Source organism: Aethalodelphis obliquidens, unplaced genomic scaffold, assembly GCF_003676395.1.
Source record: "Aethalodelphis obliquidens isolate GAN/ISIS:26980383/991018 unplaced genomic scaffold, ASM367639v1 scaffold9, whole genome shotgun sequence".
Lineage (NCBI taxonomy): Eukaryota > Metazoa > Chordata > Mammalia > Artiodactyla > Delphinidae > Aethalodelphis > Aethalodelphis obliquidens.
Genome location: NW_020837953.1, coordinates 52,716,534 through 52,741,706, shown reverse-complemented (window position 1 = coordinate 52,741,706; position 25,173 = coordinate 52,716,534). Strand labels below are relative to the sequence as shown.

General features: G+C 61.7%; 1 protein-coding gene across 1 annotated transcript in view; it reads left to right on the top strand.

The window, feature by feature from the left end:
- The first annotated feature begins 17,155 nt into the window (after positions 1 to 17,155).
- SAMD11 (sterile alpha motif domain containing 11) overlaps positions 17,156 to 25,173 on the top strand; it is an 18,101-nt gene continuing 10,083 nt past the window's right edge. Inside the window, exons 1-3 of the mRNA XM_027108325.1 lie at positions 17,156 to 17,305; positions 20,828 to 21,006; positions 22,588 to 22,638. Of these exons, the coding sequence (XP_026964126.1) occupies positions 17,234 to 17,305; positions 20,828 to 21,006; positions 22,588 to 22,638 (302 nt within the window). The 5' untranslated portion in view covers positions 17,156 to 17,233. The remainder of the gene's footprint in view (positions 17,306 to 20,827; positions 21,007 to 22,587; positions 22,639 to 25,173) is intronic.

The window sequence follows — 25,173 nt, the reverse complement described above, 5'->3', positions numbered from 1 at the left end:
AGACCCCTCTGGGGCCCCCAGTTCAGGTGGGAATATTGGATTCCTATGCAAGTCAGAGCCTGAGTTCTGGAAATGCAGGAACACATGCTCACAAGCTCAAGGGACAATGTCCTCATCTAACTGGAGAGATCCAGAAGGTTTCATGGAGGAAGTGGCGTTTGAAATCGGCATCAAAAGATGAGTAGGGAGCAGATGGAGGGGACTGGCGTCAAAGTGCTGCTCTGGGATGCGGGGGATCCCGCAGCTCCTGGGTTGCGTCCTGCAGGGGCTCCGAGAGGTGGGTCTGCCCAGTCCAGGAGGTGGGTCGGAGCCTCTTCTCCAGCTCCCACACCAGGAAGGAGGGACTGTGTGAGCCGCCCACCTTGTCCCAGGTGTGCAACACTGTGCCTGGCGCAGAGGCAGGCTCAGTGCTAGTTGAACAAATCACGGAGAAGCGATAACTGTGTGCTTGTCCTTCTGGCAGTGGGGCCGTGGAGTTAATGAGTCGGGAAATGACAGGCTGAACGCTCCAAGCAGCACCAGAGAGGCCAGCGGGGCAACAGCAGGGGCCTAGGGGGGCTGCCCGGCAAGGGAGGCCTGAGCCTCTAACAGGGGGCAAGTGCGGGGCAAGTGGCGGGGGCGGTGGAGGGGGGTTCCCACCTGAGATCCAGCCCGGGGCTGGAAGAAACGGCTGGGCGGGGTCTGTGGCATCTGTGCTGCTCAGGCACTGAGCTTCCCAAAGCCACCGACTCTGAGGACAGTGCCTCCCAAATGAGCACTGGGCTTCAAGCTCCCCTAGGGCTGCGTCGAAGCAGCACCCTCCCCACATCGGCCTCTGACTTGGGGTTCCCAGAGGCTCTAGCTTGCTGCTGGCTGTGTTGAAGGTGGGTGGCATTTTGAACTAGGCCCTTTTCCCAGGCTCTCTCTGGGAAAGTTTTACCTGCCACTTAAAGAATGCCTGGCTCCTTGAAGCCTGTGGGTCTCACCCGCCCCACAAACAGAAGAAACATAGCGCAGTTCAAGACCAAGATTCATACGGATGACACCCTCACTTCCCCTCTGCTTTGTCCACCATCCCCACCCTGCTCAGGAAGAGCCCATCCACCTGCAGAGCTAGGGGCCAAGGCCCAGGTCTGCCTGCAGGTCAGACGTCTGCCTCCTCTGGGTACCATGCCCCAGGCTGCTCCTGTGGCCAGAGGGCCAGCCCTAGAGAATCCTCCGCGAGCGCCCCATGTCAGCAGCACCCTGTCCTTGGAGCCCCTGGGCAGTGACAGGCTGAGATCTGAACCCACCTCTGTTTCAGACAGTGTCCACTCCAAGCCAAAGCCTGATGCCGCCAGCCCTGCCTGTGTCCCGTGTGTGACATGTCTGTGTCCATGACCGAGGCTGCTGCTCACACAGTCTACAGAGTGTACTTGCAGGAGATAAGACGAACCAGGGGCTTTCCAAGATTAAATTTCTTCTCCCAGTGACTGTCAGCGGGGCACTGATGACAAAGCTTTCCCCACTGATGGATGGAACCCCGGTCCCGGGCCCACTGGGCTCTCCCCAGAGTGGACTCAGACTCCGTCCCAGCTCTCGCTGCTGCACGCATGGGGAGCACTTTCGCCTCTAATGTGCCGTGGCCCTCGCTCCCTGCTCCCATGCGCCCCTGGTCCCCATAGTAAAGCCACCAGCCGCCCTGGGCAGCAGGGATGGGCCTAAGGGCCTGGAGGTGGAAGTGGCCAACAGAGGACATGCTGGGGTGCTGCAGAGAGCACGTCTTCCAGGCCCTTGACCATGGAGCCCCCTCTGACGCCCCCTCCCTGGGATGGAGTTCAGGATGTCCCGCCTTTACCAGGCTGTGGTGAACTGGCAAGTGATGGGGCTGAGAGTCTGCTGTGAGGCAGACCGTGGGGCCCAGAAAACGCCTGCCGAGGGACTTCCCTGGCGGCGCCATGGCTAAGACTCCGTGCTCCCAATGCAGGGGGCCCAGGTTCGATCCCTGGTCGGGGAACTAGATCCCGCATGCCACAAGGAAGATCCCGCACACAGAAACGAGGATCCCATGTGCCACAACTAAGACCCGGCGCAGCCAAATAAATAAATATTCTTTAAAAGAAAAAACGAAAATACCTGCTGAGAGCCTCCTCTATGCCTGGCCCTGTACCAGGTATGGGGCAACTTGTGAGCTCGTGGGACAGGCACTCTGACAAGACAGAGCAACCAGGCCTACTCTCCTGCCAGAACAACTCAAACACCAGGCAAAATACAGGAAACAATGGCCCTCGAGACAGCACATCAGATGTCAAGGGACGGGGAACCATGACGCTGAAGCATCGGGATGAGCCCTTGGGGTGAGCCCTCGGGTCCCCCAGCGCGCTGCCTCCGGGGTCTCCAGCTGTGGCGCAGGCAGGGGACCCAGGAGGGCTCAGGGATGCCCCGGCGGGGAGACACGGAGCTGGGAGGCCCGGAAAGCCGAGGCGGCAAGAGTTCGCAGCACAGAGAGGAGAGAGCCCCAGAGTCTGCAGAGCACGGATCAGCCCGTCCGTGTGAGGATCGTGCCAGAGGCCAGGAGAGACCCACCAAGAAGGTTAAAGGGAGTCGGGTCCAGAGCTCACACGGGCTGTGAAAAGTGCGGGCTCGTTCCAACAGCCGGGCCAGAAGACCTGAAAATGGGGCAGAGGATCAAGTGGGTCTTGCCACAGTAAAATGGGACAGAATTGGCCCAAGACTAAAGGCTGCTCTGGCTCTCCCAGCAAAGCTTAAAAGCAAGACCTGAAGGGACCAAACTGCTACCAAGTAACTTCCTGGTGTCCGGAGCAAAGTGCAAGGATGTTTATGAAAATATTCAGCTCCCAACAAAACTCACAGTCCTGATTACCCAACCAAAAACCAAGAGGCACGCACGGAGGCAGGAGGATACAGCCCAGCAACAACTGGGATGAAAGCACGGGTGCTCCAGGACATGGAAACTTTTCCTACAACCGCATCCAGGTGTTCGCGAGGCCAGAGGACACACTGAATGTGTCTGGAGCAAAAATGAATGCTGCTGTGGGGTGGGGCTCAGATCCAGACCCTGCAGAGGCCGGCGGCACACGTACCCCGCCCCACACAGGCCTGGGATGCCTGGCACAGACTAGGTGCTCAAGGCATATACTTTCATCTTGTTTAATTCTTACTCCCTTTTTACAGATTCAGGCTCAGAGAGGGTGAAGTTTGTCCCAGGGCCATGCAGCCAGTAAGTGGGGGGTGCAGCGGCCCGGGCATGTGGCCTTGGGCACTCTGCGCTGCACACCACTGACCCCCAGGTCTTGCCAACCTGGCGGGTTCAAGGTAGGCTTAGGGTAAGCAAGCCGGGACAGGGAAGCCCATCAGCGTTCAGGTCCAACATTAGCTGGCAGGAGAGACGTGTCGGTGCCTGCGTCTGATCCTGCCACATTCTCCGTCCGGGACGGCTGGAGCCCAGAGCCCCCACCCCAACTTCAACCTGGCCTCAGCCTCGGCCTCCTCAGCTTGGGGGTGGGAGCCCGGTCTGAGGGTGCTCATTTCTGTAATTCTGTAATTACCATAATTGCCTTAACCACCACTCAGGCTGGAGCACGCTGGGGTCTGTGGCCTCGGCGTTCAGCCCCCACGTCCATGCACTTCAGTAGCTCCACCTGGGGGCACAGACGCACAGCCCAGGGGACAGCCCCGGGCCACCCCCCTCCCCCGGCTCCACCCCGCCGCGGCTCAGGGCACTTCCGTCAGACCAACCACGGATCTAGACTGTTTTCTCGCAGCCCGCCTGCCTGACCAGGAGCCCAGTGCTGGACACAGGAGGACAGGATGAGCCAGGGGGTGAGTGCCATGCCTGCAGGTACACACACCTGGGACAGGTGCCTGCGCTGCGTCCCACCCAGGGAGGCACCACAGACGCACCTGGAAGAGGCCACACAAACCCAGACACCGATCCTTCCTTCGCCCTGGGTGGGGCATTGTGGGGAGGGGTGTGGGGGCCTCTGTTGTGCTGGTGATGGTGACCTCGGCACTGACCGGGCAAGTACCAGGGGCCAGGCGTGGGAGGCCGCTTCAGCAACCTCCAGTGATGGGGCTTCGCCGGCGGGGGCGGGGGGGGGGGGGGGGCGGTGTTGAGGTCCAGAGCACAAGAACGAAACCCCACAGCCCCGCCTGCTCCAGAGTCGGCCTTGGCACCAGCCGCAGACTCTAAGCCAAGGCCGGGGCTCCAGGGGTCCCGCCATTAAGGGAGGGAGGATGAGGGGCCCCCCAGAGTCTCCACAGCAAGCAGCAGCTGAGAGCCAGGCCCAGGCAGGCGGGGGGACTGCCGCCGGCTCCTGCCAGGCCCCTGGCAGCATGAGCGATGGCCGGCTGAGCGATAAGAAACTAATAATTTATGTTTCCAGCTCCCGCGGCCCAGGCGCCGAGGGAAGGCTGGGCCACAGCCTTCTGCTCCCCGAGCGGCCGCGATCCTTTATTGCACAAATTATTAACGACCAGAGAATGAATGACTCTGTAATCAGATCAGTGCTGCCAGCACTTTTCATTTTGTTTATTTGTATAAATTCTGAAGTCAGGGTCTAGCCTGAGCTCCAAAGCCAGCCTCACGCGGGCCAGTGCCCAGGCCCCCACCTGGCCAGAGGACACCCCTCCCTCACCCTCACCCTCACCCAGGACTCCAAGGGGGTATTGACAGAGCGGGTTGCGGAAGGGGCAGGGAGGGGGGCCTGAGCTGCAGCACGCCCACCGAAACCTCCTCAGACAATGGGTCCCGGGCCAGGGTCAGAACTCTGTCCTTCAACCCACCGTAGGGCCCTCTGCTACCTGTTCTCAGGGCCAGGGCCTTCTCCTGGCCCTAAGGGAGCCCCTCTGCGCCCCCTGTCCTCCTACTCCCCAGGTCCCTGCTCCAGGCCAGCCTCGCCGCCTCTGGCCCCAGCCCTGCGCCGCACTGCGTCAGCTTCTCCTGCCGCCCCCCGCGCCGCCCCCCCCACCCGGCGGTGGCGTCGCCTGCCTCCTGGGCTGCTCTCTCTCCTGCCCTTCCTGTTCCTGCCCTGTCGCTCCCCGGGCGCAGGGGCTGCTGGAGGCTTTCTGCGGCAGCGCTGAGGAGTGAGCTGTCCACGGTCCTCTCGAGAGCCCACTTTTAATCTCATTGACCCCTCGTTATACTGCAGCACATAAACTCAGATGTGGAGAGCTTCTGTTCCATCATAAACTGGGCTGGCAGACTTCCGATCAACAAGATAAAGCTGTCTCCTGTGAGGCTGGGGGTTTTATTAGTCTTGGCCTCAGTGCTGCAGGCAGGGGAGGTGGGGTGGGGGAAGGAGGTCTCTGGAATCCTCCCGCGCTGTTCAGAGGGGCCTGATGGTTCCTCCTGTTGTCATGGGCAGACCCCAGGGACACGGGCATCTCCTAGACCCCTATCCCCACGGCAGCAGAATGAGCAGCCACTGCTGGACCCCCAGGCTAGGCACCGGAAGGTCAAGAGGGAGACCCCATGTGCGCCTAGGCCTGGGTCGGTGTCTGCCTCTCCCCGTGGTGGGACTTTGTGAGCCTGGACAGAGCCAGAGTGGGGTTCAGGGGTGGGGGAGGCAGCTGGACCTGCCTGGGCATCCTGAGGGCCAAAGGCCTGGAGGAGGGGCCCAGAGGGAGGGCGTTCAGGCCCCAGCTCCAGAGATATGGTGGCCTGGCACAGCTCTGTCTGCAGGTGCAGGTGCATCCCGCCGGGATCCCCAGAGATGGACATGGGGAGGTCTTGGCATCTATGGGCCACCGTGTACCTGGGCTCCTACTGCCCACCCAGAATTGGGGGTGATGTCTGCTGACCTTGCCTGCCCCTCCCTGAAGGCCAGGTTCTTCTTCAAGAACTCAGTCTCGGGACTTCCCTGGTTGTCCAGTGGTTAAGAATCCGCCTTCCAATGCAGGGGACGCAGGTTCAATACCTGGTTGGGGAACTAAGATCCCATATGCCATGGGGCAACTAAGCCCGTGCACTCTAGCGCCCGCACGCCACAACTAGAGAGAAGCCTGCATACCACAGCAAAAGATCCTACATGCCACAACGAAGAGCCTGCCTGCTGCAAGTAAGACCCAATGCAGCCAAATAAATAAATACATATTAAAAAAAAAAACCTCAGTCTCTGCCAACACTCCCTTCCCCTGCTCCTAGCACTTCTGGACCAGCTTCTGGACCAGGCTGCCAGCACCACCTCTCATTGAAGCCACCCAAATCAGCACCCCCAAGGGGGCACCACCTGACCCTTGTAAGCCACCAGCACCCTGTTCCTCACCCACTCTGGGTTCAGTTTGGTTGGAGCACCTCTGAGCACCCGGGCCTGCCCACGGCTTTGGCAGCACAGCAGGAAACCTGTGGGACTAGGGTATGTGCTGCTGTTCTGGACACAGTGGGGCCCTAACAGGGGAGGAGGGTGATCCTGGGAGGCTTTTGGAGGAGGGGATGCTGCCGCGGGTCTTGAAGGTGAGTAGGGAGTAGCAGGGCCGATGTCACCACCAGGCACAGAGGGTATAGCACCTGGACCCCTGGTACTTTTAAGGATCACAAAAACATTTTTATTTTAATTTCCTTTAAAGTCAGAAGGAAAAAAGAATAAAATAATAGTGAATAATGAATCTAGCATGGATTATATTCGTCTTTAATGGAGGAGGTGGCCCACAAAGGCAAAAGGTGGTATGCAAGTCGGAATGGGACCCTGGGTGGCCACAGAGTGGTAGTATTGGGAAGCGGGGCTCCTGCGCAGAGGAAACCGCTCGGCTGTGCTCTGACATTGAGGGAGGGCAGGGAGACCAACAGCTGGGCCCTGGAGCAGAGGCAGGGCCTGGAGTGCAGGCAGCCTGGGCTGTTCCCCGAGCAGCCCGGAGAGCAGTGTGGCCAGACGTGCCCATCAGGCGCCGGACAAGCTGGGGCGGAGTCTGGGGTGTCATGGAAATAATGATGGGTGAGAGGGGCCAGGTAGGTCACCAGGAGGGAGAGGGATCTAGGCGGGAGCACAGATGAGGCTTGCCACTCGGCTAACGGGGAGGAGTCTAGGGTGGTCTCTGGGTGACTGAAAGCCAGACAGTGATGACAACACAGTGGTGGGAAAGGGGCTCCAGGGACTGTGAAGTGGACACATATGGTGAGCTGTAGACTCTTTAGTATCTGGACTGAAGCTAGATCTGGGGTCATAGTCTATAAAGGAAACCACAGAAGTACACAAGAAAGAGAAGAGCGCCTAGGGCGGAACCCACCCAACCATCATCCACTCAATCATCCGCCCATCCACCCATCCCTCCATCAGCCATCCACCCATCCACTCATCCAGCCATCCATCATCCACTCATCCAGCCAGCCATCATCCCTCCATCATCCCTCCATCCATCCATCATCCATCCACCCATCCACCCATCCCTCCATCATCCATCCACCCATCCACTCATGTACGCATCCACCCATCCCTCCATCAGCCATCCACCCATCCAGCCAGCCAGCCATCACCCATCCAGCCAGCCAGCCAGCCATCACTCAGCCAGCCAGCCAGCCCATGTTTAAGGAATGGGTGAAGCAGAAGGATCGGGAAGGAAGGAATGAGTGAGAGAATGGGAGGCTGATCTGAGAGGAGGGTCTCGGGGCATGCGCCCACGAGCGGAGCTCATCTAATATACATTCACCAGCTAAAAGCAATAAGAAAAACCCCAATGTTTCAAGGCCAGCCTGCGGCAGAAACAGGAAGCAGAACGTCAGCCCGGAGCAGAAGCTGACAAGTTTGCTGAGGGCCGTGTTCCTGGCTGAAGGTGGGATGACCCAGCCCAAGTCCTAGGTTTGCCCTTTACCAGTTTTTTGGGTTTTTTGTTCTTTTTAAAAAAATATTTATTTATTTATTTTGGCTGCACCAGGTCCTAGGTGCGGCTCACGGGATCTTCGCTGCGGCATGTTTAGTTGTGGCATGCAGGCTTCTTAGTTGCAGCATGCAAACTCTTAGTCGCGGCATGCTTGAGGGATCTAGTTCCCCAACCAGAGACCGAACCCGGGCCCCCTGCATTGGGAGCACAGAGTCTTCCCCACGGGACCACCAGGGAAGTCCCCCTTTACCAGTTTTCAATCACCTGTCACATCTCTGAGGACTCAGGGGCTCAGGAACCCACACATTCCCACTGGATCTCAGACACAAAATTACTCAACTGCTGACATGGGGCAAACTCTCAGATTTTGACAGTGCCACCGAGTCCAGGCGAATGACCTGTCTGTTCTGGCAGGAGAGTCTGTTGGCATCTGCATGTACACAGAGCATCAAAAGTTGGGCTCCTCTGACCTGGCAGCACAGGAGAACCCCACACTTGGAGATGCCTGCACTCCTCTATAGAGAGGTGCAAATACCTCAAACCAGCCCCAGCCCTGCCAACTGCCTCTTCTCCTCCCACTTCTCAGTGGCCTCTGAGCAGTCTTCCCAGTTCCCCAGTCTGCAGGCGGGAAGCCCCCAGTGCCAACCTGGGACTTTGTTAAGTGCCCTGGGAAAAGTGTCAGGTTGTGGCCTTGGACACAGGCATGGAGCTGCTGCCCTCCCATGTCTGTGGTAGGTCTGGTCTGGCCTCTGCACACGGGCTCCACTCAGGGTCTCAGCTAGTACGAAGCTGTACCCTCCAGCCAACCCACTTCTGTGCGCCGTGCATAACTCCAGGGGCGTGCGCATCCCAGGGCTGCCCATTGTGACACCCCAGACATCAGCACAGAGGACTGGATGGCCTCGTGGAGAGCTCAGCAGGTCACACCCAAACAGCGCCCACAAAGACATCAAGGCGCCCCACAAGGACGTCACTGACTCAACCTGCCCTGGAGGGATAGGATCGTTGGCAATGGGAGTCCAAGACTTGGCCTTGGATGGGGTCCGTCTAAGTCCGTGACCTCAGAAGGCCAGGCTGGGCCAGAGTTGTGAGGATAAACAGTAAAACTCACTGTCCACCTCAGCTTTCCTCTTCTGAAAATCCCTGACGGACAAATCAGTGCTGACAAAGTGACCGTTGGCCCTCCAGGTGACCCTGTAGGCGGGACTGTGTTCAAGAGACTCAGACCACCCACCCCTCCTCCTGCTGCAGGCAGGTGCAGAGCACAGGTGGATGAGTTCCTAAAATATACAGCCAACTGTACGGTGAAGCCCTGTAAATTGTTGGGGTGCAGCTGCGGTTTACGTGATGTTCTTCAACAGCCCTGGCCGCACTTAATGGACGTGAGGTGGGCACCTGTGTGCAGGGGGGCGGGGGGGGCGGGGTTGATGTTCTGCGTTGTACACCCACGTGCATGGTCCCATTGTGTTGTGTGCCCATGTGCACTTTGCTATTCTGTGTCACGTGCTACGTGTACCCAGGCCACACTGGCACAAGGGCAAGTGCCCATGTGAGGAGCTCTACGTGTGTGCTGGGACCTGCACCTGCGCCGCTGCATCCCCACCATCTGTGTCAGGCTCTCCAGGGCTGCTTCTTAACAAGGAGCTCATTACCCAGGACAGAGTGGAGGCCATTTCCAGGTAACTGGCTGTTTTTCTTTATTTTGAGGTTCCACTCTGCTTCCCCTGTGCCTGAGTTCTGCCCTCTAAGGCCCCAGAGACCTTGTCACATGCTCGTGACCCCTCCATGTAGCACAGAGAAGGCACTTTGTGGGAGGAACATGAGGTCAGGAGGCCTCAGGTAGCCACAGCCCGTACCAGGGGTGCAGTATCTCGGAGACCCCTCCAAGGTCTGCATCTGCTTCTTCACGCAGGAGCAGGTGCAAGCCCTTGCCCACTGCTGCTGGGTGGGATCCATCATGGGGCCTCTGTGCCACCCCCAGGTCACCGGCAGGGACCTCGGAACAGGCCACCACACCTGTCCCTGGACTCTGATCTCCCCCCTCAGTGTGGGCAACACCTGCCAACAATCAAGGGTGCCCACCCTGACCCCTGCCGGGAGAGTCTCCCAGGCTCCTGAGTCTTCTCTCTTGCTCTGGTGAAGAGGATGCCTGTGGCCAACTTCTTAAGAAGCTTCTCGGACAGGAGGGTATTCAGAGTCCTGCCTGGGCAGAAGCTCAGCGGGCAGGTGCTGGGGGAAGAGATGAGGCCAGGCTGGGCCGGGAGGGGCTGCGCTGGTGCAGTCCCTGCGGGCAGTCCTCAAACACTGACACGTGAGTGTGTCGGAGGACACACCAAAGCCCTGCTCGCAGGGAGCTCACATTCGGCAGGAAGTCCAACATATAAATGGTCACTGCTGGGCCAGCCTGGACTCCCTGCACAGCCTGGGAGCCTTTCAGAGCTGGGCCTGGGGGCAGTGACTTCCGCCCCCAACCAGCACCTCAGCTCCAGCTTCCCTCGGCCTCGAGGGTCCCTGCCTGGATGTCCTCTCTTCTCCAACTTGCACCAGTGGCCTGGCAGAGAGCCCGCCTGAGCTCACTCTTCCACAGCCCCCTCCTGCTGCCCCCAGGGTCCCTGACTGGTGCCCTGTGGCTGAGGACGGCACAGTGGTGTCTCTGGGGGCCCTGGAGGACTCTATTCCTTCCCTTTGCTTGGCCGCACTTTTGTGGGGAGCCCTCCAGCTTCTGCATCCTGAGACCATTTATAGAGGAAGCATGTAGGGTATGCCAGGCGCCCTCACTGTACGGCCCATTTCACCCTGACTGCTCTGCTCCAAGCCAAAGGGGACCCCACAGGTTTTGAGGCCCTCTCTCACTTTCAGATGGGGAAACCAAGGTCACGATAAGGGCAGAGGGGGCTATGTCACACAGTGGCCGGCCAGGAGGACCCAAGTCTCAGGCCACTGCAGGGTCTGCTCTCTCCACCGCCTACTTCAGCCTCCCCAGCACAGCTCACGCCCAGGCAGGGCCACAGCACCGAGCAGGCTGCCCTGAGGCAGAGCCTGCTCTCTGCCCCCAGTGATGCCAGTAAGGGGGTATTTTCACTCCTAGGGAGGGACCAGGCATGCAGAGCCAGTGGCAGCCAAGAGTCCCACCCATGTGAGCAGACAACAGCTTCCTCTGTGCTGACGTCAGTGTACCCACTGCACCCTGTGGTGTGTCGAGCACATGTGTGTCACTGCTCGTGTCTGGGGTCACTGCATCTGTCTGAGAAGGTGTGTATATGTCAGCATGTGTAACATAGCCTGTGACTATCATGGCATATGTAACCGACAATGTGTGCCCTGTGGGTGCCCCAAGTCTGGACACTAGGCCCTAACTCTTTGCTTCTTTAAATGGCATAAGTTAAGGTCAGGGAACAGACCAGCCTCAGAAACACCTCATTTCCTGAGGGAGAGGTGGCATGGCCTGCAGCCAGCTCACAGTTGGCCAAAAGCAAGGCATGTCCCAGCAGGGCAGCCCCTCCTGTGTCTGACCTGGATCCAAGAACAGACACATTCCTGGAGGCTCTGACCACTCTCGCAGGGGTGTCTGATGGAGCCCCAGCTAAAGTGCCACAAACCTCTGACCTCCCAGGCTAACCCTTCCTGGTGGAACAGTGCTACAAACAAGACCCTTGCACCAGACAAGCTGTCTTGGACATGACAACTCTATCGATCTGGCATTCACGCTGCAGGCCCGTGTGTCTATGTGTGTTTTGTGCACAGGTCTTGGTGGTGTCTTCGATCTTGGCTGCCATGTTCAGTTAGCACACACACTGTCTGTGCATGTTTGTGGCTAGGATGTCAGCATCTGTGCCTCTGCACCTGTCCTGTGCGAGCAGCTTTGGGAGCTGCTGTGCATGTGTGTGGGTGTGAGCACACGTGTGGGCTGCTGTCTGTGTGCTTTGAGAAGGCATGCATGTGTTGGTTGCAGTGGGTGCTGTGTGGGCATGTGTGTGTGCACTGTGCCCACACCTGTGGGGCCCCTGTGATCCGTCCCTGCATGCCTTCCTGTGTCTGGGCAGGTCTCGGCCTGCACGCTCCCAGCCTTTCAGGCACCCGGGCTGAGCACAGGAAAATGGAGGCTGAGGGGGGCAGGCCCGGCCCTGCAACTGTGGTCTCAGGGACACACTGCTTTCCTCTGCATCTCTCTCTTCTTCCAACCCCACCTCTGGGTTTCTCTTCCTGGGGTTTTACCACATCTGGTGCTCAATAAATGATTGATTGGTGAACGAATGGATGAGAAGGGGGCTCCAAGGGTGCGGTCTGGCGAGGAGGTAGGCGGGCACTCCAGGATGGGAGGGACCACCAGCTCTGGGCAGGCCGGGCAGCGCCAGAGGGGCGGTCAAGGCTGGCCGAGCCTGGGCTGGGGGCAGCAGGGTCTGTGGGCCGCCCCCGTGCTCCCCGGGGACGTCTCGGGTCACCGTCTGCACCGCCGGCCGCGCCGCCCCGCGGGTTATTTATGACCCCCTCTCCCTCCCTGGCGGCGGCGGCGGCGGCGGCGGCGGCGGCAGCCGCCGGGGCGGCGGAGGGCCCCGCGCGGGGCGGACCGCGAGCAGCGATGGCGCCGCGGAGGCCGGCGGGCGGCCAGGGGCGGAGCTCCGCCGGCCGGAGGAGGGGCTGCAGCCACCGACCCGACCTGTGTTCTCCGCGGGGCCTCCGGGCCTGAGGGCCAAGCAGCGGTGATCCCAGCGCCAAAATTCTGTCCCTCTTCCCTCTGGTTCCAGTCTGCGGAGTACAGAGGAACGTGCGGGCTCAGGTGCCAGACCTGGACAGGCGGGAGGAAGTGAGCAGATGCTCCTGCGAAGAGTATAATGTCCAGGGGTGAGGATGCCTGGTCCCGTCAGCGTGGGAATGTCACTCTGAGCCCCGTGGGCAGAGGGCTCTATTTCCCAAGAACAGGGGGCAACATGTGTGTGGGGGGTGAACTGCCCTGGTCAGCCAAGACCCCGACAGCCCCTGGAGGGAGGTGTCCTTGGAGTCAGGGAGTGGCCCCAGAAGGAGAGAGCGTCCTGCAGAGAGCTCTGGGCCCAGTCACGGTCTTTTCAGGAGGGAACCCTGGTCCTCCAAAGAGGGCTGGAGCCAGATGGTGGCGTGGAGGTTAGGCTGGGTGAGCTAGGTCAGCCCCCACACCTTGCCAGCTGGACCCCTCCCCTGAAAGCCAGAGTTGGGGCCCCCCATGGCACTCCTTAACCATTGTGGGCCAGTGTGTGATGAAAGAGACCAGGGGTGAGTGAGGGGTGGTCCAGCAGAAGGGACGGGAGGCCCCCCTCCTCAGGCTCAGGACAGAGGAGAGGCCTGGCCTGACAGCTGCCTGGTATCTTCTCACATCTAGAGATGTGTTTTGCCAACCTCCCCTCCCCAAACTGCAGTGTGAAGGTCAGGGGTTAGGAGGCCTAAGGCTCAACAGACAGGTGCAGGCAAACATTAGAAGAGATGGGTGGAGGCTGTCTTTTGGCAGCAGGGTCAGGGCTGTGGCCAAGCAGTGGGCACACAGGCCCACTTGGCCTCCAGCTGAGCCCTGATGGCCTCTCCACACTGAGCTATGACCACAGATTAACAAGAAGGCTCCTCCACGGGCCTTGGCTCTCAGGCGAGGACAGCCTCCTGCATCCATTTGACATGGAGGCATCGCACCTGAGAGCAAGACACAGGCTACAGAGGCTGGGTGTGGGGGGAGCTCCCTAGCTCTCACTCCTGGGGTCAGGTATGTGCAGGTGTCCAGGTTACAGAGAGGGCAATGGGGCCAAGGGTGGTGAAGTAAGGAGGGGGTCACTCACATTCACACCCATCTTCCCACCTGCCCCTTAAACTCCCACAGACAGAGATACAAGGAGTAAAGGGGCAGAGAGTCCCAGACACATGCCTGGTCTGAGCCCAGACCTCACTCCCCAGGTTGGTCTTGGGGCTGGCTGGTACCTTAGCTGAGGATGAGGTGGGCAGCACGCATTAGCACACGAAAGCAGCGTGGTCTCCGGCAGTCGGCCACATGCCCAGGTGGTGCTGGCGTCTGGTAGGAGGGGCTGAGGGGGATTGTTCCCTCACTCCCAGCCCCTCCCTTGCAGAGGTGCGAGCACTCCTATGACCCAGCTCAGCAGCCCCCCCCCCCCGCCCAAGCCTGGTCAGGAAGATGCCCACATGGGTGCCCTACCAGGTGCATCTCAGAGGGGCACGGGCAGGGGTCTGGGAGCTGGCTTGGGATCAGAGGCTACTCTCTAGCTTGTCCAAAATGGCACACCAGAGAAATACAAGGTCTCGCCAGCTACTATCAAAACCACCGAGGTTCTCAGTTTCTCTTCCTAGTTATCCCACTGCGAGGCCACCATGCTGACCTGCAGGGAGGTGTGGGTTGATCCCAGGGGACAGCTGCCCTCATACCAGGCCTAGACCAAGGCTGACCTCTCCCCCGAAGGCACGGAGGTGGACGTGGATGCGTAGGTCCCTCGTCCGCAGACTTGCACGTGGCAAGGAGCAGCAATGTGCTCCGCTGCACGGCCCCCTATTCAGCTGCCCCTCCCCCCCCCCACGTCCCCCACCCCTAACCCGGATTGGATCTAGCCCACTTTCTCGCCCCACCCTATGGCTCAGATACTGTCTGCCGTGGAGGCAGACAGCCTGGATTTGAAACGTCAGTACAGTTACTTGGCCTCTTTGTATCTCACCTTCCTCATCTGTAAAATGGGGATAATAAAGGAAAACTCGTGTTGGGATCATCAGGTGAACTAAGGTGTGTGAAGTGTATGGTGAGGGGGCAATGGTTGATGGAACTGTTATCGTTGTTATTCACACACCACGAACCCTCCCCAACACCTTTGCCGAGGCCACACAGCGCACACCCTGTAGAGCAGAGGAGACCACCCATGCCCTCCCCACTGATGCCCACCACCTACCCAGAGCTGCCGGCTCACACACACCCCCGCCAGGCAAGCGGCGATTCCGATCCCGGATCCGCTCCTTCGCAAGGAGCCAGAGTCCAGGACTCCGGCTGGGGCGCCCAAACAGTGACTCCCTCAGCACCTGGCGCGGTCCATGCGCGCCGCCTCTCGCTGGCATCTGTCCCCCGCACCACCCCCATCCCCCCACACACACACCAGTCTCCTTTCCTCCTGTTCTCTCCCACTCGGGAATAGGGCAGAGGGTGCAGCCGGGGCCCGTCGGGTCCCCCGCGTGAGCCCAGTCGGCCGTCACGCACCCCCTGCTGGAGCCCGTGCCGCTCGCCCGCCGCGCCGGGGCCGTTTAAATGGGCCAAGTTGTGGCGGCGGCGGCGGCGGCGGCGGCGGCGGCGGCGGCGGCGGCGGCGGCGGCGCGAGTCTCCCAAGTCCCCGCCAGGCGGGCGCGCGCTGGAGTACGCGGGTGCACGGCTGGGACGGCGGGGCGGGGGCCTGGGACCCTCCGGCGGGGCGGGGCACGCGGCCGGAGGCTCCACACCTCCTCACTGCCCGGCTCGGCCCGGCGGGCGCAGCAGCAAACCGGGCGCGGGGCCGCCCCGGGGGGCGCGGGCGCAGGTGGCCCAGCGCCCTGTGGAGCCCCAGGGTCCTGGAGCTGCGGCGCTGGGCAGGTCGATCGGGGATCGATACAGCTCCGGCAGCACCATGTCTCAGGCAGCAGAGGCCCCGCCAGCCGGCCGGGCAGCGGTCCGAGGTGGCCCGGCTGGGGCGCAGTAGCGGCGAGGACGGGTGCGCGGCCAGGAGCCTCCCAGGCCCCCGCCCTCGAGACCCAACTCCAGCCCGGGCCGGAACTAGTTGGGCCGGCTGCGGAGAGCCAGGCTGCAGGACCACCCGCCCACCATGCCGGCGGTCAAGAAGGAGCTACCCGGCCGCGAAGACCTCGCCCTGGCTCTGGCCACCTTCCACCCGACCCTGGCCGCGCTGCCACTGCCGCCGCTGCCCGGCTACCTGGCGCCACTGCCCGCCGCGGCCGCCCTGCCCCCGGCTGCCTCGCTACCAGCCGCGACCGCGGGCTACGAGGCGCTCTTGCCCCCGCCTCTCCGCGCCCCGCGCGCCTACCTGAGCCTGCACGAGGCCGCCCCGCACCTTCACCTGCCCAGAGACCCTCTGGCCCTCGAGCGCTTCTCGGCCACTGCGGCCGCGGCACCGGATTTCCAGCCGCTGCTGGACAACGGCGAGCCGTGCATCGAGGTGGAGTGCGGCGCCAACCGCGCGCTGCTCTACGTGCGCAAACTCTGCCAGGGCAGCAAGGGTCCGTCCATCCGCCACCGCGGCGAGTGGCTCACACCCAACGAGTTCCAGTTCGTCAGCGGCCGCGAGACGGCCAAGGACTGGAAGCGCAGCATCCGCCACAAAGGTGCGGCCGCCGTGGGGGCGCGGGCCTCTCCGGTCCCTCCCCTCTGCTCCCCGAGGACCCGTGGGTCCGGACCCCCCTCGTCCTGACACCTGGGAGACTCCATCTCTGCCTAGAGAGGGCGCTGCGACTCCGGGGCCACCGCAGAGACGCCCCCTTCCCCCAAGCACGGTCGCCTTGGTGGACCCAGGCAGAGCGCCCTCGGCCTCCGCGGTCCCCGCAGCGCTGGCCGCACGAGCCGGCGGCTCCTTCCGTCCGGAAGGTCTTTGCGGGATTCCTGGGCCTGAGGCTCACGGGGAAGTTTACGGGAACTCGGGAGAGCGGGCGGGAGGCCGACTGGGCGGGGTACTCCCCTGCGGGGTCGAGGAGCCACCGGTTCTGGCGGGAGTGGAGGGGCACACGTGAGGCGGCCGGGTGCGGACGCGCGCTGGTAAAGCGAAAGGCAAGGTGCAGGGGTGGCGCAGGCAGGTGGGGGGCGCGGGGGCGCGCGTCGGGGCGGGAGCGCGCGCGGAGCCGAGAGGCGGCGGGGCTGGGAGCAGCCGCTTGGGCTCCCGCAGCAGTCTGGCTCCGAGGGCGCGACGTGCGGGCGCCAGAGCGGGCATGCGGTGGGGGAGGCGGGGTGAGCGCCAGGCCGGGGGTAGGGGGTGGTTAGAAAGTTAGGGGCCCGGTCACGCTCGTCGACTTTGGGGCTCACGGCTCCACGAGGTCAAGCGCAGTCCTGGGTCCCGACCGCGCCGCTCACCTGCGCCGGGCCCGACCCTCCTCCGCCCGGCTCCGGGTTCCGGAGGACCGGCTTGGAGAGCGTGGAGCGCGGGAGGAGTGGCGCAGGGGGAGGGGAGAAGGCCGCCCTCCGTCAAGCGGGGGCGCTCACCGGATCTTGAGTTTCTGAGCTCTGCAGATCCCCGCGGCGTCCGCGAGGGTAGGGTGAGCCGCGAGGCCTGGCGGAGGGTTCGGAAGTTGGACGGAGGCGGGTGTTCATAGTCGTGGTGGGAGGGAACCTGGCCTTGACCCTGACAGCGCCCCGGAAGCGTGCCCGCGTGCCCGGCCCCACCTGTGCCCGCCCCGCTCCCTCACTGGTCCTGCCTCGGCTCTCCTCGCAGGGAAAAGTCTGAAGACGCTTATGTCCAAGGGGATCCTGCAGGTGCATCCTCCGATCTGCGACTGTCCAGGCTGTCGAATATCCTCCCCGGTGGTGAGATGCGGGAGAAAAGTTGGGGCTTCGGGGTCTTGTTTCTCCGCCGCGGAGCTTGTGCCTGTATTTTCTAGGATCAGTCCTAACTTCAACCCTGCCGATGGGCAGGAGGGAGCCCCCAGGGACTAAGAGAGGAGATACTTTGGGTGGGAATCCCGGGGCACCAGAGCCCTCACCCCCTTGATGCAGGGCAGGGTCCTGCCTATCCTGGAACCTCTCCTTGGGAGTCTGGGAGCTGCTTCTCCTGAGGTCCTGGGGACAGCCCACGGTGTGAAGGATTCCTCCCTGGACAGTGTCACCTGACTGGGGCTTGGGGACTTTGCCTTGTCACAGGTTGGGAGGGTGTCACCATGTCAGCTGGCCCAGCCTGGGAGAGGGGCCAGTCCTAAGGGAATGCTTGTTCTGGGATGTGACAGTGTGACAGTGTTGGCTGGCCTGGATGTACATTCTGGGGTGGCCACAGGCTTGGATGTGAGTGACGTGCATCTCTGGGTGCCCAGGGCTGGAGCCCTACAGGGCAAGGTCCTAGATGTCCAGGAGTGTCCGGGGATACAACCCAGCTTGGGGCACAGGAGGTGCACTGTGGGCCTTGGGTGTCAAGAGAACTGCAGCTGGGAGCTGGTGTGGGGCCTCCAACCCAGTGTAGATGTCTCTTGACCCCTCATTAGCCTAGGGGAGCAAGAGAGACGGGGCCTGTGCCTGCCCCTGAAGCACTGCCTTCCCCATCACATGCCCTCCAGGCAGCAGTGGTTGGAGGGTGAACCTGAAAAGGAAATTTCTCCTTGAGGGGGACAGTTCGAGCCCCTGGGGGAGAGCCCATTAGGGCCATGGCTCCTGGCACCACTCGGTAGCCCCGCTGCCAGGAAGGCCTGAGAGGACCCTGCAGGCCGCCCTCAGCTTGTTTACTTTGGACTGGCGGTAGGGTGGGGGAGGGGATGTCCTGGATTCCTCGTGGGCCCTGGGGGTGGGCAAGCTAGGAAGCCACACGCAGTCCTGTAAAGACACACAAGTTGGGCAGAGGAAGAGGACGCAGCTGAACCTCCCCACGTGCCCACCCCACACACTGTCTGGCATGAGCTCGCCATACTCACAGGCATGCCCGCCCACAGAGCCCCCCAGACAGAGCATGTACACAGGCAGCCCACCTTTGCCCGCTGCCACCATACCTGCCTGGGGCAGGAGGCTGAGCTCTCGCTCCCCTTCTCAAGCAGCTGGTGCCCAAGAGGACACCCTCCAGGCTGGTCTGGGTTTTCTGCCCGAGTGAGAGGAGCCCTGCCTCTCCCATCATCCCCTTTTGAAGGTCTCCCGTAGGAGGGGGGTGGGCAGGTGGCCTGAGCACAGCATCAGCCCCCTCTAGGACATTGCTTGCAGGGCTGCCTGCCTGTCAGGGACTCCCAGGTCCCTGCCCTGCATGAGGGATGGCTCAGACCTGGGCCTGCCTCTTCTGAGCCCGGTCCCTCCCAGGCCCATCCCTGCACCCCTCCCTTAGGAAGGAAGGAGTCTCATGGACCCCCTTGTCTTTCCAGGCCCCACCTTTTCCACAGAGAGACTGTTTTCCCCTACTCCCCGTGGCCAGGTCCACAGGTATGTGCACACTGCACGGTCACAGAATATGGGTGTGCACACGGCGCAGGGCTCACGCAGCCGGCCTCCACACACCCACCCTCGCTGTCTGAGGAGCCAGTGCGTGGCTGGGGCAGGGGCTTAGCACCCAGTTCTTAAATCTCTGTGCTGAGCAGGGGTGAGCAGCTGAGGTCTCTGGTGTGTGTGGGGGAGGCATGTGAGTTCCCTGTCCTTGGCCAGGGTCAGCAGGGCTGCCCATCCTGGCCCCCCACCCTGGGGCCATCCCAGGCCACCCTAGCTGGTCTGGCCGCACCCCACGTGGCAGCCTTACTGCTCTGTTTCCCTCTCCTCTTCCTTGTCCCACAGATGAGAAGCAGAGAGAAATGCATTTACTTTTTTCTTAAGAGAACAGCTTAATTAAAGCGGAAAGGCAGGAGAGGAGGTCCTTTCGCTTGGGCTACAGCAGGCTAGAGAAGGGCAGAGCCGAGGGGCCTTTGCAGCTGAGCACACTCCTGACAGGTCAGGGCTGTTGGGAACCCTCCCCCCAGAGCCTGGCCTGAAGAGGCTCGGGGCCCAGATGGGCAGTCACCCCCTCCCCCCCGCCACCCCGCCTCGCCCGAGCTCTGCTGTCGCTGGTGTAGCACCGAGCCAAGGCCAGGCCCCCTCGTCTTGCAGGCCTACCCCGGCTCCTTCCCCCCCACGCCACCCGTCCCCAGCACTGCCCAGTCCATCTTGCTGAGTGTGTGCTGCAGAGCCGACCATGGGGGGGCCTCCTGGGTGGATGTGTGAGGGCAGGTGTGGCAGAGACTGGCTCCCAGAGCCTGTCAGGGGCACTGCCCAAATCTGGGGCTGGGACGGGTCGTGTGGAGGTGAGGGTGGTCTGGGTCTGAAGAGAACCTTTCCTCTGGAGGGTAGCACTGTGGTGGCTGCACACCGCGGCCCTTCAGATCCAGGGCGACGCTGTGCGGGGAGGGGCGAGAGCCCCCTGGACACCTTCTTCCCCAAGCTCCTGCGTGTGTCCTGCGTGTGGTGGGGACACGTTGTCCTAGCAACAGGAGGGTGGGGTCCTAGGAGGCCTCGGTCACTGAAAAGATGAAAGAGAATTAGGTAAGCCCCAGGCCCCTGCCACCTCCCTGAACCAGTCACCTGTTATTAAATAAGAAAGAGCCCCCTGCCCACCAGACAATAGGAACTTTTTTTCCCTAGGGTGGCAGCGCCTGCAGGCACTGGCAGGTACCATACTGTGCGGGCCCGAGCACGAGCCACCGGCTGTGCGCGGGCTCTGAGCGCCTCTGTGGGGGCCCTGCGCGTGTGCCCCTGCTCCCCACTCACGTGGCGGTCGCAGGGCCGGGACAGGTGCGCCTCGTTGAAAAACTCCGAATCTTTTAGTTCCTAACCCAGGGGGCAGAGCCCCCCCCAGGGCCCGTGGGACAAAGGGTCTCAGCTGCCAGGTGACCTGTGAACCAAAGACCTGCAATTTGCCAGGGGTCAGCTTCAGCTCCCCCTGAGCTGGGCTCCATTTGGCACTAATCAGAAGGTGGGCTTGGCATGGGTGGGGGATTCACGCAGAGTGTGAGGGGGGTTGCCAGGCAGACATGCAGGCAGAGGTAACTGCACGTTGAACGGTGACAGGACCCACAGCGTCCCGCGGGTACTTGCGGCCCCTCTGCGCTCCCTGGAGCTGGGAAAGCCGCGCTGGTCTCCAGCAGGCGAGTGCCTGTGGAGGGGCCTGGGCCGAGTGTGGAGCCCCGACAAGGCACTGCCACACCCCAGCCCCCCAGGGTGGAGTGGAAGGCAGTCTCTTCAGGGGTTCCTGGTGGAGGCCTTGCCCCCCTGCTCTTGTCTTGGCCTCTGGCCGGTTGTGACGGTCCTGGAGGCTGGAGGCCCCTCTGCTGTAGGCACCCAGGAAGCTGAGCGACCCGGTTTGTCCTAACCTTCCTCTCCCCACTCCCTGTCCAGAACCGGGGGCGGCTGGCAGACAAGAGGACAGTTGCCTTGCCCCCTGCCCGTGTCCTGAAGAAGGAGCTGACCCCCAGCTTCTCAGCCAGTAGTGACAGTGACAGGAGTGGCCCGGCCTGTGGGCAGCGGCTGGGCTTGAAGCAGGAGGACGACCCGCATGTCCGTATCATGAAAAGAAGGTGCTTCAAGGGCCAGGGTGGGAGGGCACGCGGGCTCTGGCAGGTGGCAGAACTGGGGTCTCCAGGCAGCGGAAGGCCACATCAGGCTTCGGGTGGGGGGCCTTTGCCCTGGGGATAGGGCCCCAGTTTAGCTTGCTGTGTCTCCGTGGACGCTGATAGCTGCCACGGCTGAAACAGAACCTGGACCCCCGGGGACATGCCACAGGATGGCTGCGAGCCCACCTTGCCCCCGCCTGGGGGCCGAGTGTCGGGCCAGGACTCGGTGGCATCGCCGGGGAGTGGGCATCACCAGCGGTCACGGCCAGAGCAGGCCACGGAGGGTAGTTGGCCGGGAGGCCCGGAGCCACTGGGTGTGAGGAAGGAAGGCGTTTCTAGGAGGAGGGTCTGGCGGCACCGCAGCCAGGCGGGGAAAGGGGAGCTGGGCGGGCCCCACGCTCGCTCTCACCAGAGGGGCCACTCCCCCCGGCTCCTACTGTCCCTCCCAGGCTTGAGGCTACCCTTCCTGACCTCCCACCTTCTCCCCTCCTGACAGAGGCCCCTCCCTCTGTCCACTCACCCCTTTTTCCATCCTTCCATCCATCTGTAGGTCCATCATCTGTCTGTCCGGCGTGTCTTGTGCATCCCCAGAATTTTAGGCCCTTTCTCTTCCTGCTTGGTCTGTTTTTTTTTTTTTTGAGGTACACGAGCCTCTCACTGCTGTGGCCTCTCCCGTTGCGGAGCACAGGCTCCGGATGCGCAGGCTCAGCGGCCATGGCTCACGGGCCCAGCCGCTCCGCGGCATGTGGGATCCTCCCAGACGGGGGCACGAACCCGTGTTCCCTGCGTCGGCAGGTGGACTCTCAACCACCGCGCCACCAGGGAAGCCCCTTGCTTGGTCTTTTAACATGTTCCAGTTTCTCCTACCCTAACCCTAACCGTCCGGGCCACCCGAGACACACACCGCCTGCCGCCCCCACTCCTACCCGTGCTAAGGTGAAGCACCACGTGGGCCTCCCACTGCCCTCCATCAGCCCGAGGGCCTTTTCAGGGGTGCTGCTGGGATGAGAGCGTGGGCACAGGGCAGAGCTGCTTCCTTTCTTGCCCTCGCCTGCCTCCGCTGTGTGATGGTCGCTTTCAGGAGGCAGGTTGGCAGCAGCCGGGACCCAGGGGCCACCACTGGAGCCGACAGTGGCCATGGGGCTCATTCCCTGCCCGGAGCAGCTCTAGCAACTAGGAAGTTGGGTTCAGTCACACAAGTGAACGTGCAGAGGAAGCCACAGCCCCACCCCCAGCACAGCGTGGGGGCTGCTCTGGTTCCACTGCAACAAGAAGCAGAGACTCGGGCTCTCAATTCTGCCCTTCCCGATTCCTCTGTCTGGTGAGGCCAGGAGCTGGCTTCTGCCCCGTGAGCCTGTCCTGGCGGCAGCCGCCGGCCTGTTGAGGGTGCTCTGAGCCAGCCCAGTTCCCTTGAGGCTGGCGCTCCAGGGCAGACACAGGGTGTGCCACACACACACACACACACACACACACACACACACACGTCCTGCTGTCCCCGTGCCGAGACCTGGAGGCCACACTGACCCTCTGCTTCTCTCTTTGCAGAGTCCACACCCACTGGGATGTGAACATCTCCTTCCGAGAGACGTCCTGCAGGTAGGGCCAGGCTGGGGCCAGGCTGCCCCCACATGCTGTGCATGCGCAGGACAGAGCCTTCTTGCTCCACGTCCCCTGGGTCTGCTTCTAAGTCTCTCCAGCTTCCCTCCCCTCCTCCTCTCCTTAGTCCGTCGTCTGTCCGTTGACTTGTGCCTAGGCTGTGACAGCAGCACGGCCGTGGGTGCTGGACTGCCCAACCCTGAAGCCAAAGTGCGCTCCCCCTCGCACATTGAAACCCATCTGCCCAGAGCTAAGGCCATGACCAGCCCCTCCCACCCTTCCAGAGAACCACTGGGATGTGAGAATGGTGATGTGTGAGTGGGGTCTTGAAGGATGCATAGGAGTTCACTAGGGAAAGGGGATGTCTGCAAAGACATGGAGGAGGGAGGGAAGGGGATGTGAGAAGGGAGGAGGGGAAGCCGGTAGGCCTGGCTCAACTGGATGCTAAAGGGCCTTAGATGCTGGGACTGTTGCCATTGTCCTTCAGGCAGTGGGGAGCCACTGAAAGTTCTTGAGCAGGGGAGTAACCAGTGTATGTTTTGACAAGGTCCTGCTGGAGGCCCCGCCCAGCAGGTTGGGGGTTTGCTCCAGTCCATGGTGATCCAGGCATGGTGGAAGCAGAGAGGCTGAGGGGGCTGCCAATCCAAGATGTAGTAAGGAGATAAAAATGAGGGAACCTGATGAGGAGGCTGGGGCGTGTTGGGGAGACCCAAGTCCCCCATTTCAGAAGGGCAGGGGTGGACAGTCTGTGGGCAGAGCCCAGGCTGTGGTGCCTGTGATGTCTGCTCAGTGGGGTCAAGTCTTGGCCCAGCGCTTCCAGGGAAGGCCCAGGAAGGGCCCAACCGAGCAGGCAGTGGGCGTCCAGCACTGAGTGGCCCCACTTGCTGCCTGGCTTTGTGCCAGATGTGTTATTATTTATTTATTTATTTATTTATTTTTGCGTTGGGTCTTCGTTGCTGCGCGCAGGCTTTCTCTAGTTGTGGCGAGCGGGGACTACTCTTTGTTGCGGTGCATGGGTTTCTCATTGCGGTGGCTTCTTGTTGCAGAGCACGGGCTCTAGGCACACGGGCTTCAGTAGTTGTGGCTCGCGGGCTCTAGAGCGCAGGCTCAGTAGTTGTGGTGCACGGGCTCAGTTGCTCCGCGGCATGTGGAATCTTCCCGGACCAGGGCTCGAACCCGTGTCTCCTGCGTTGGCAGGCGGATTCTTAACCACTGTGCCACCAGGGAAGTCCCGGATGTGTTATTATTTACATTTCTGAGAATGTCTGGGTCCTGGAGCCAAATTACAATGAAAACATCTTTAAACTTATCTCCACCTCATTTTGAAGTTGCCCACTCAACTGATCATTTTTATGAACCGTAATGAACATTGACGACGTTTTATGAGCCTTTTACTTGGGAAGCTACATGATAAGTTTGTCAGCGAAGCCTGTAGGGAAATCCCAGGCTGCTCCTCCGCTGCCTGTAGCCCCCTGCTCACCCCACCTGGCCATGGGATGTGGGAGAGGGCCCAGGTGTCCAGACGCAGGGAGCCCCTAGCAAGAGGCCAGGCCCCAGTGTGAGGGTGCTCCTTCGGCCTGGCACAGGCGCTCAGAGCAGCAGGGCTGATTTTCTGGACTTTGCCAGAGGGGAGACTGAGGGGCTCAGCTAAGAGGACTTACAGCCCATCGGCCCCCCCGCCAGTCCCCCACTGCACACCCCGGCGTCTGGCCAGGGAGGGCTGGCAAGCACACGGCCCAGCAGCCTCACACTGCCCCCACCCCGGCTCTGTCTTTGTCTCTTCCTGGCTCCTTTTGGCCCTGTCCATGTGTCTTTCTGTCTCTAGTCTGCTGTCTGTACTTCAGGCTCTGTCCATCTGTTTGTCTGCTGTTGCCATCCTTTCTGTCGGTCCAGTAGCGCCTGTCCATGTCTGTCTGTCCACCTCCGTCTGTCTGGTCATCTGACTTCATCCATCGATCTTCATCTGTCTGTCTGTCCATCGGTTCCATCCGTCGGTCCATTCGTCCCCGTCCCTCTGTCTGCGTGACTGCAGTGAACCACCTGCCTGGTTGGAGCTCCCCATTAGGCCCCCTGCATCCTGGGCAGCAGGCAGGAGATGTGGCCCCTGCCCTCCCGAGGCCCCTGAGCTGGCCCGGAGGTGGACAAGGGCTGGACAGCACAGCAGGCACTGGAGGAACCCGAGGGCCCCTCACGGGGAGACGGGATCTGAGGGTTCACACGTGTTCAGGCTGGCGTGTACAAAATTTGTTCACGGTTCTTTATATAAAGCCTGGCGTGAATGACACCAGGCTTTATGTAAAGTGAACGACGGAGTGACCACACAGGTTTCCTGGGGCCCATGGGGCAGACCCCCAAGGCAGGGAGCAGGGGTTTGGTGGGTGGACTGTGGCCTGTTTCCCACTAGGCTTCACCTCCCTGGGGCTGCAGCACCTCCCGTGCCTGAATGACCAACGAGTGAAAGCACTGTTGGCCACGGTGGTGGTGAGGGGGGCAGACCCAGTCCCTGCGTGGGGCTCTCGACTGAGGATTCATGGG